Source organism: Plectrocnemia conspersa, unplaced genomic scaffold, assembly GCF_051122295.1.
Source record: "Plectrocnemia conspersa isolate PC_06_02 unplaced genomic scaffold, ASM5112229v1 ptg000010l, whole genome shotgun sequence".
NCBI classification, from domain to species: Eukaryota; Metazoa; Arthropoda; class Insecta; order Trichoptera; family Polycentropodidae; genus Plectrocnemia; species Plectrocnemia conspersa.
The window spans coordinates 11012829-11024928 of NW_028277174.1; the positions used below are offsets into that span (position 1 = coordinate 11012829).

Genomic DNA, 12100 nt, shown 5'->3' on the forward strand with positions numbered 1-12100 from the left:
TTCGTGAATAAACAAAGCGCGTGTTATTCATAAATACTTTGTGCACCCATAAAAGTAACACGCCCAAAATGATTACTGTGTCAATTTAAACAAAATTGACAAAACAAATTTATCAATATTACATAATAATAAAAAATGTATCTGATTTTATATATTTTTTTTAATACTCTCTGATATATAAACAATTATGAATACAAAAACAGTTATATTGGATCATTATATATGTATTATTCAGGATTAAATTAAAGTGTTTAATCTATCTTCCGGAAATTAAACCAGAGCTTTATCAGTTAGCTACAATCTATTTTGAAGATAATAAATTATTTATAAATTAAAATTTTAAAATTATATATATTTTTATTAGTGAAATATTACGATTTTAAGATAATACATACAGGCTGGTCTATAAATTACTTGTTAGTTTATTAAAATGAATTTATTTTACTTATTATATTTTCATTGTTACAACGAGAATTGCAAACATTTACTCTTGACAATTTATCAAAAGATAATATATTGCCCTGATAAAAATATAATTGTTTAATAATTATGTAATAAAGTGTCATCAAACATTCTATAGTTTAATAAATAAAAATAAGCAAACTCAAAAATATTATATATTTAAAAGATAAATATATTCCGGAACCATCTTGTATAACATAATTATAAGGCACTTTTAATTATATATCTGGCTCTTTATTAAAAATCATCCGTTTGCTTAAGTATCTGTTTTTTTATCAATTTTATTATTTACATTAAATTAAATTTATGTATTTAAGATGTACTTTTTTTAATTTTTGAAATTGCTCTAATGTTGATTTATGCCTAATTAATAATCAGAAATGTTTGTATTTTAAGTAATTATTTATGGTAGCACACCAGCACGCGCCTTTATATATCAATGAATAACAAATATCATCAAACAAACATTATTTCTTAAAAGTTATATCACAGTCAATATTTACAGAATTTCGGACTCATAAAAGGGGTGGACCAAATTATTACTTGGACATTGATTTTATACATGTACAAAGGTTTACCAGTACATTGTTGTAGTTTTGCATTTAAATACATAAATGATTTGATTGCTTACTGAATCAAATAAAAACTCCTGAATAAATAACACTGTCCGAATAACAGAATGACTTTCCTTTATGACACCATTATAAAAAGCCATCTAAAGTTTTCTCATCAGCAAAATGAAGCGCATTGCTTGTCCATTAGGTTAAAATATTATCATTAGTATTAGAACTAATAACAGCTTTCCATATTTAATAAAGCTCTAATGACATTTTCGTCGCATGCCATATATAAGAGTAGGGTAAAAGTGCCTATTACAAATATAACAGTTTCCATGAACATTAAGTCAATACACAAGGTATCAGATTCAGTTACATTCGGTTTGAGCAAATAGCGTTTCAAAAAGAGATGTATTAAGAATCTATATATTGTACAATGTTACATATATGTACAAACTAAATAGTGAATAATTCTATCTTGATAAATGTGTTTCATGATTCCTAAGAAACTGTCAAGATTAATCATTAATAAAAATTATCAAGTATCATCTCGATTGCTGACTTAGCAGTATATCTATGTAAATCAGGTTGCCTCTGTCTTATGAAATAAATAAAAATGCATATAATAAATAAACTACATGACCAATTAAGTGAAAAGAACGTTTTGCGGTCAAAATATTATAGCAAGTTATATGAATTCCAATATACATCCATTATTTGAGGTAGAGACTGTACAAAAATCTAAGAGTAATAGCATGAAGCAGGAATAGACGATTTCATTTATGACAATTGTAAAAATAAGTATTTTTTTTTATGTAAATAAAAATTTGTTTTACTGTAAAATTATATGTTTATTGCAAGAAATATTTATAAGACATTGTCAGGTCAGGACCATCCACAATCGTTGTGTTGAAATAAAAATCATTAAATCAATGGATCTGTGTCTTTCAAATTAATATAGATACTATTGACAGGATTAATAATGCAGGATTAAATATCAAACAAAGATGCTAAAACTGTTAAACCGAACCCAAAAAAATGTCAATCATTCTAGATTGTGACCACTGTTGGCAGAAAAAATATTCAGAACAAAATCCGCCTGCTCCAATGAGCCAGAAAGTCTGTTAATATAGACAAAAACAAATATTATTATGGAAAAAATAGTAGGGACGTTGATCTCCTCCCCTTTCTTAAAACTATATAAACTAGAACGTTGTCATAATTCATAACTTTCGTTCAAAATGCTTTTCTTCTGACTTGTTATATATTTGAAGTTACATAGAATATCCGAACTTGCCTCTAAGCACAATTTACGCTGAATCAAGCCAGACGACAATTTATAAGATTATATTGTAATAGCAGACACTTTTACTTCATACATATGATCTGATCAGGCGCGTACGGTAAGATACATTACTTTTCGCTCACTCGCGTGTTAAGTGACGAGAATGAGTGAGAGATAAAGGCGTGCGTTACATGCGTTCCGCACACCCACTTCTTCTCGCTCACTCTCGTCACTCAACACGCGAGCGATCGAAAAGGAATGTATCTCAACGTAAGCGCCTGAATCTGATCCACTCAAGCAATCACTATGAATCTTCAAGAGTTGAACCTGGTCTTCGGAACAACTAGGAAACTACGACTTGTGAGTGATAGATGCTCGCTTATGAGTAAGTGGAGATGTAAGTCCTTTATACTGGTCTAGGAACGAAGCTTGAACGAATGTGATAGAATGCAAATTTATTGTTTAGCTCTGCTTTCATGCCATCGCTTATTGAAAGCGTAACTTCCAGATTGCCATTTGTGGGCTGCCAACCAATAATGACTAAGATAAAACAAATACGTCAACAATGCCATTCGATGCGAGGGTAATAATATTATTTCAAAGCATATGTCTCGCAGCTTATAATGGCTGAATTTTTATGTTGTGGTGGCAAGTTCATTAATTGAACCACTCTTATATTTATAATTAAATCATATAAAAAGATCAAGCTTATGATAAAGTGTTTTAACCGTCTAAGAAGATATGTGAAAATGCAACACCACTGTGAGAAACCTTTTAAGATATTCAGTCACAAAGTACATATCATAAATCGGAAAATATTATAAGATACGTTGCATTGAGAAAAAAATAACGCGTGCATTCGAGCTTTCTATTAAAACAGTCGTTCCTACTCAGCTTTAACAGTCAACAGCAATATATTTCATAAAAAATTGCCACTCTTTTGTAATTAATCGTCGCATTGAAAATGGGCGGAAAATAATCATCTTAATGGAGGAGACCATGGATATAAACACGGAAACTCGGGTAAGCAAGTTTTACTTTTTTTTAAAACTTTGTCTATGCACTTCTTATATACTATTGAACTTCCACTTCGGAAATCAAGGCATCTGAACTTTTAAAGCTCTCTAACTTGGACTTTAGTCAGGAGGTCGACCCAACTTCAGATCGCAGAAACCACCGCTTCTCTCTTTGCATTCCTTGCTCGACGTCTAGAATCCAGAGTGAAACCATTTGAGCCCGTTACAGAAACGCTTGGAGACTAAGGACGCACCCACAGAAAACATTTCTTAATTTTTAACAATCTCAAAAAAATATAAACCCCCTGACCCGAAAGTCAGAGTTTTGCGTGTTTCTAGTTAACGATTTTTTTCATATTTTATTTCATCAGACCTTTGTTGTTTTAGCTTACTAGAGGGACATTTTTGTATATCAAATAATACCTATAGAATGCCGGAACTCCTATTCGGATGATGTCTGCCCAAGGCTTCACGTCCACGGCCATATTAAATACACAACGTTATTGCAATTGAGACTTAATAATCTCTGCCATATCCCACGGATCCTAGCGGAAACGGCATAAAATCGTTTTGACTAGCCTTGTATATTTATTTGTATATTACGTTATATATAATACGTACATCGTACAAATTTTTACGCTGGGATATACCCACTTTTTGTAGTATATTAGATGAAATTTATTCATAATAAAAATAAAATCCCTAGTGAATTTACAAGAAGAGAGTTTGTTATTAAGGCATAAATTTTAAGATTCTGACTTTTTCACAAGGGTGATAAATGGGACAAAAATCAAAGTGCGTAATTTTGCCTCACTACCTTATAGGTGTATGTCTGATATTTATGGTTTTTCCATGTTTACATTACTATACAATCGATTTTATCACCGCTATTAAAATGTCAGTTAAAATTACGTGTTGTTGGTGTTTTTATGGAATATTGTCACGGTTGATTTAAATTGCGGAACTTTCACTTTCAATCAATTGCTATGCAAAAATTCAGTTTAGTAAAATGAAATAAATGGTCACGAAAATCAATATTTTATCATTAAATACAGGCAATACAAACCAGAGCTTTTCCCATTAAACACTTCCCTAACCATAAAGATGACTAAATACAGTTTCGAAATATTCTAAAACTATCTTGTCATCACGGATACGACACTTTAATCTTCTCAGCGATCCGGAAACATTATCCTCTCTAGTGTTTCTATGCTCCTTTAGCTAACCGCGATTCATTTTATCATCACACTCAGGAATATTTCTCGACAACGTATACGTACTCGTCCATTATACACGCGAGGGTCTGCGGCTTTTGGATCAATACGGCATTTAACCGAATCTGTTTCCAGCATTTGTCACGTCAATAAATTAGCGAATAACTACATATTTAGCACCTCACCTGGGGTCTGATCGAAGGCATGAAGTGTTTGGAGTTGTTGCTGAGCAATTCGCCGATTTCTTCCAATCCTTCGGTATTGTTTATGTTGGCAAATTTAAATAGTTCGTCGTCTACACAATCTGAATCGTAAGGCATCTGAGCTTTTTCAGCGTCATTCATGAACTTGATGTAGTCGTAATTTCTCAACTGTGTCCTGAAAAGCAATATAATTTATAGTGAGTCTCCGGCGAAACGTGAAACTAGCAAATTTAGCGTTAAATTAAACGCCTGTTTTGTAATAATAATCCTGTCTCGAGTACTAAAATTTTAATATGATTAATTAAATTTTAAAAGATAAAGAAAAAATAGTTTGCCCCTAATATTAATCATGTCTTAAGAATTTAAATGTTAAGTACTATTGAAAAATAAGTATTGTATAGAAATTTTAAAATAACTTAATATCGAATTAAGTATAATAATTTATAACGTTTATGATATTCACAAAGATAAAAATATACTATTGAATGAAGTAATTCTTAGAAATATTTAAATAAATAATATTCCGATATTTTTTCAACTCTTAAAAAGCTTTAATTATAAATTTTCATTGAACTTTTGAACTTTTCAATTTTATCTTTTTATAAATTATTTAACAATTTCCTAAGATGTACTTTATAATATGCGGTATATTTATAAATTTGACACAAATCTACTTGAGACAGAATTACTTTTGTTAAGAAATAATGTTTTAAGCATACATTAAAATATTTTAATTATTTTTTTAATAATAAATTACTTATTTAAAATCAATAGAAAGTAATAACATTATTCATTAAAATTTATAAAATACTATTGCTTTTAAAAAATAACACTATTTAATTTCTTAACGTATAACATTATAAGCATTATTTAAATAATCATATAAACAAATAATAATCTAATAATCATATCAACATTAATGATAACGCTATAAGATCATCCTATCATCGTTTTACCCATTTATTTATATAAATTCCATCAAACAATATTACTTTTACCTCTAACTTAAAAAAGATTTGCCCATTTTTATGACATGGCAGTAAACGCCTAGTCGGCCGATTTATGACATTTAGAATTTGCCATGTGCGCAATTTGTTATGAAACCCAATAAAAACGTCGTTTTCAAAGTTCAATATTGCCCAAAAAATATGCAATTCGATAATGCAAATAAAGACATAGCTCATTGTTATCGTCAAGGGTTAGTAAGCTTTTGTGACATGATAAACAGGAGATTACCAGCACGATAAACCAGTGGTTTACGTTGGTAACTAATACCTGAAAGACTTGGGTCCGAATCCCATTTAGAGCGGGAGATCGGAACTGATGATTAAAATATAATGCGATATTTAATTAATATAAAAGCGAGCTGGGTCGTGCATTGTAAGCTAATATAACAGTTTATAATTAGTAACATCACTGATTCACAGACCTTGATTTTTCTCTGGTGTCTCACTACTTATTTAGTGGCTGTTGATTGTGTTGACTTAGTTGTAACGAATTGAGCTAAATGCTTGTCATATTACAACGGAAGATTTACAATAAATACACGATACACAATATACAACGATTTGTTTTTTTCAAGAGCTATAAAAACATATTCTTGAATAATTGTATTTTTAAATAAAAATGCGATATATTTAGCTTCGCAATGGAAATATTCTGAAACGGTTTTTCATTTTAAATAATTTAGCGTTTACCAATAATTCAGTAGAAGAGTCATTAAAACTATTGTTGCCGGATTTATGCAACCCAGGACAAATGCACATAATAAAATATTATAATTTGATAGTACCAAATAAATACAGAGATTCCAGTTCCATCCCATATGACTAAAGATCGGTTAATGAGTCAATGAAGTAGAGAATTGTTGATCAACGCCATTTGAACGTGAAACCAATTTTTTGGAAAATATTTGTTAAAGCGTACTATAAATTATTTGGTATAAATATTTGTAGCTTGCTAAGAAAAACTATTTGTCACACCGCGTAATAAAAACTCAACAGGGTTGATATTAAAGCGGATTAGGGTCCATTACAAATACACATTTTAAATAGATCTAGCCAAAACGGACCGTGTCTATACAAACACAAAATAAAGACGGTTGAATGTGCTTATTCAGCATTCCCATAATCCAGTTACTTAAAATTTTAAATATCACTCCCACATCCGTTCGAAATTTTCATTGTAATTTCTAGTAAAATCGCTTTTAACTTGAAAATATACGAGCGTTCAACTCTGAATTCGCATCCAGTGGAGTTAACGCCGAATTGACACAGATGACACCATTGAAGTACTTTTAATCGTAAGGTCTGGTCTAGCCAAGTTTACAAATTGAAGCACCAAGATGAGTATCTACAAAATATGTAAACATATCACAAATTTTTACGGCTCGATTTTCAACTATTATAAGTAAAAATAATTTATAAACTTTTGTTATTTTAACTTTAAAATAAACGCGTCTTCCAAGAACCAGCACAGCGTAGTAGTTTATTTGACTGCATAGCGCAAACTTTAACTTTAAAAAGTAAGTAGAATATAAAAATATATAAAATATTATAGTTTTAGTCACAAGAGCCGCATCCGGCTCGCGAGCGAAACTTTGCCAATGGTCAAATGACAAAGATATCGATATATTCTTCGTAGGCGAGATATAAAAATAAAATGTTTATTTTGTCGTTTGCCTGAATTTCAATAATAGGTTAGACATTTTTTGCAATATTATTACAAAAACAGTGATGGCGAAATTTTTTTACGCGTGTGGCAAAAATAAAAAACAATATTTATCGAGTTGCTACTGTGCCGGGTAGTTCGATATTTCCCTTAATATATTTATATTACTTTATCACTACTTCACCACCGGGCGTTTAACAGTTTACTTCATTAAACAATTCCATAAATACTAATAAATAATATGCTATATTTATTTTTACATAAGCCTATGAAAATACTCGTGTGTTCTAATTCGGAAACGAAGTGATTAGAAGTCCTGATCGGTAGTGTATTCCTGATTAAAGTGAACTTAGTACACAATGCTCGTGCTTATATACTATTTTGGAATTAGGGGAGGTCCTTTACTCTTGCTACTTTCGATTGTCTGACTAATGCACTGATTCAAGACGGAAGCAGAGTATATGATATTTTATAATAATTTCATTCAAAAAACGAAAATAAAATAATCAATCTGGACTATTTTTATCAATGGAAGTAGAAATGTTTCACTCAACCTTGAAACATTTCATATGACCGATCATAGACAGTACTATAGAAACATTTTTATCAAAATCACCGACCGTGAGAAAAGACTTGTTAAAAGTGTAATAAATCAAATGGCAAGTCGTAAATTTTAATGACTTGTCGAATAAGTATATTCGGTACGCCAACGTTCGTGCCGATTGAAGATTTGGATGGAGTAGGTAAATGCATCCTCCTTATTATTAGCATTACTGAATCTCCAGTTATTATAATTGCGACTGGTGCGCGTTCTTATAAAATATAATCAATCTATTTCCACACACAAATCGTCGCAATTGGTCTAAAGTCCAGAATATAGAAGAAAGAATAGCTAGAATAAAAGTAGTAGATAGAGTAGATAAAACAATATAACTTTCCCATTCTATCGTAGATAATATACATCAGAAACTTCTATTAGAAATGTATTTCCGTCAAGAACTTTCATTAAGAAATGTCACAGGATACTCCCGATTTAGAAACACGGGAGTTCGTCCGATCTCGCTCCAAGCGGAGCCACGCGGAACATCGACTGAGAGATAAAAGACCGAGGAATCAGCAGCTTCCCACATTAACCTGGTAAAGCTACAAAATCCAATACTCTGAGTGAAACCCTATCTTTGGAGCTGTAATATAATTAGAGAGATTATACGTAATTAAAAAAATGCGGCAAATTTGTTAGTAATGAATATTATAAAAAACATGACTTTCTAAAAAAAATGCGTGACAGCTAGTTCACTAAATTTGATATATGTATAAAAATAAGGGATAAAAACTTAGCACCTTCAATATCTGCTAAAAGAGCTTATGCTACGCAGAATACGTATAGTATTTTTATTTTCAAGAGTCAGTGTACACTAACATTGATCAACACGTGCTCTTAAATTTCTGGCTTGTGATTGGTTGCTTACCGAGAGGGATATGTAAGAACACAGGGCAGTATTTGATAGTTGTTCTAGAAGTACGGTTGTCGAGATTGTTATCGTATCGCCCCTTTTACGCTATTTTATAAACATAAAACTGTCTACTACGAACACTGATAATATTTTTTTCCTAAGCTATGGACTTTTAAATTTAAAATACTGTTGATTATCATGATTTAATAAACGGGAAATTATTAAAGATTTTTTTATATCACAATTACTGTTATGGTTATAATATACATGTATTCTATTTATTACCATCCCTAACATGCTATACATGTTATTTTTATTTATTAAAATTATATGTTTAATTATTTTTTTAATATTTGTTTTAATTTAACTCTAATCTCAGAATTTAAATGAATTCTACGAGTGTTTGTTTTTGTCCACTGACTCCTGAGAATATAGTATTATTTAATATTCTGAACTAAAAATTTTAATTCCTGACATCTGTTGATTTTTTTATTTAATATATTTGTATTGATTGCTTTATTATTTATCAGCTTTTATACTAAATATTTAGCTAAAACTATAAATAACTATAATGTGTAAGAATAAATTATAATTAATTAAATACATACCTACAAAAATGTGCTCCCAATGCCCAATATGGTAGAGACATCTGTTGTTGACCCACATTTTTCCTAAAATCTTTAATAACATCAGCCGGACTTGCACCATAAAAGAAGTGTACAAACCAATTACCGCCTGTGAAACTTTTCACATTGACTATTCCAGCCGGCGTAATATTGAACACCATGGGACCGTGCTGTTCAATGTAAATAGCATGAAAAGAACCATTCTTGTGTGCCATGATGAAAGGAACAGACGCCGAATCATTTCCATTGTTGTAGAATATCTTTGAAGTATTGCGCTTTAACACAACTTGATCCAATCCAAATAGATAATCGTCGGATAGGTAAAACGACCATTCCCAAATTCCATCTCCGGCTATAAGCGGTCCACGAGCAGTCGATAAGAGTGGCCTAGTTATATTTTCATTAGACGAAAAAATTTCAAAGTAAAATTCAGGGTAATATAAAGTCGTATAGAACATTTTATCGGTTATTAAGTTTTCTTTCAAAGTAAAGTTTGTTTGAACGTCGTAAAGCGCAAATTTGGTATATGTGGTAGATACATCTTGAATTTTAAATTCAAGTTGTGGTACACTCTCGACGTCCCTGAACGGCGTATATTTTTGCCTGTTTTTCATAGTCATGCTTGTCTCGTCGTTCTTCTTTAAAATAGTACCTCCCATTGTAGATCTTAAACGCTTAAAGCTAAACCAAGAGTGAGATTCACTTATGTAAGAGTACCTGGACGGTATTCTATGAAAACATGAACTCGTCGACTTGTCGTAGCAGCAATGTATTTCACATTCTTTTATTGTTATATCAGGCGGTCCACATTGCATCCTGTTCAAGCTGTCATGTGAACAAGTTCCAATAGAATGGCCATCGGAAACTGTGGCTTTTATGTATTTCATTTCAACCATAAAGTAGAACATCAGCGTGGGGGTGACAACAGCAAGGATGAATAGTACAATGCTAACTTTGAGCCATTTATTTAACAGCAGTTTATGATACCAAGCTACATCTATAAATATATTTTTATTTTAAAACATGTGCATTTACATAATATTAAATAGTATACTCACTTTTAGATAAACTTTCATAATATTCCGGCGATTCTAGTTTCACCTCTTGTATACCATTTTCATTCTCGTCCGCGTGCTTCAACATTTCTATAATAATTTAAATTTGTTTATAACAAAAGATACATCTTAAAAACAAGTTTATTCAATTTATTAAACATTTAAAATGCAATTGAAAATTAAAAATCAAATTCAGATTAAATATCTATGTATATAAATTTCATCAATAGGTGTAACATCTAGTCCTTTTTAATTTAGAAATGTAGAGCAAAAACATGTTTTAAAAATAGATAAAAGTTAAGACATATGACACACTAAAATATATTTTATAATATGATTTCGTTCAATTTAACATATGTATATGGCTAAACATCTATCAAAACCATTTTAGAGCTAATTTTACAGAGATGTTGATGACATCATCAGGATTTGTAAAATTAGCCATATCTCAAGGTCACGCAAAAATAATTAAGCCATGCAATTTAATTATATTTATGAACAATATCAATCACTTTATAGATTATATATTTAACTGCACAATTATTAATACGAACTTACTTGAGCCTTATGTACTAAATCCACAATTGAAATTCACTATTGAACCAACATCCACAATTACTCATAGCGAACACAAAACAATTACTAGATACATTACATTAATCTTGGAGATAATTCTTAATCACAACGATTAGATAAGAATTAGTATTTTATACAAAATAGATAAAATAAAGATCCACTTAAAATTCTTATAAACATATGAAATAAACAAATTAAACAAATGAAACAAATGAAATAAAAATCAAATGTGTTTTGTATCGGTTTATTCACTAGAAAGCATCTCACAGAAAATATATTTTTATTTGGAAAAATGTGTATATTAAAAATTAATAACTATTGTAATGTATCCTCATTACATTTTCAAATTACTAGCAGCCTTCATAATACACTGTCCTTTGCATATCATAATTTAACTTGTACATTTTTGATTCATTGTGAAAGCATACAGGACAACGATCAACGCTCTCATATAAACTTTACCTGTTACAAATTTCAACGTTACAATAAAGATTTTCCATAATGTTATTCAATAAAAAATAAAGTTCATCATCATTTTCTTTTACAAAAAGTATATCGGACTCGTACGCCTTCCTATCGTCAACAGTTGTGTGGTTATAAATTTCAATAGCTTAAGCATTATCTAACGTCTAACCTTAATTATTAATAATGTTCACACTAATTAATTAACAAATGGACAGATTGTTATAGTTTACATCCAAATTTACACAAAGCGTCTTGGACGTTCTATTGATACGCGTCAGTAACGAAAAAAGACTAGAATGTTTTACAAAACACAAAAACACATTTAAAATGACAACGTCTTTTTATCATATAATTGGAAAAAATAACTTTAACAATACTATTTTAAAAATTTTATTACTAATTTACACTATTAACTATTTGCTAAGAGAGAAAGAGTATTTCTACAAAAGTATTTTTTTTTTCAAAAATCAAACAACAAAATTAGATAAGTTTCTTGATTTTTATAACTAAGATATAT

General features: G+C 30.1%; 1 protein-coding gene across 1 annotated transcript in view; it reads right to left on the reverse strand.

Moving 5' to 3' along the window:
* Positions 1–11179, reverse strand: part of LOC148230610 (lysosomal alpha-glucosidase-like) — a 43480-nt gene extending 32301 nt beyond the window's left edge. Inside the window, exons 1-4 of the mRNA XM_088194648.1 lie at positions 11101–11179; positions 10546–10632; positions 9470–10484; positions 4720–4912 (exon numbers count right to left, since the gene is read on the reverse strand). Coding sequence (XP_088050774.1) covers positions 4720–4912; positions 9470–10484; positions 10546–10630 — 1293 coding nt within the window. The 5' untranslated portion in view covers positions 10631–10632; positions 11101–11179. The remainder of the gene's footprint in view (positions 1–4719; positions 4913–9469; positions 10485–10545; positions 10633–11100) is intronic.
* Positions 11180–12100: the final 921 nt, after the last annotated feature.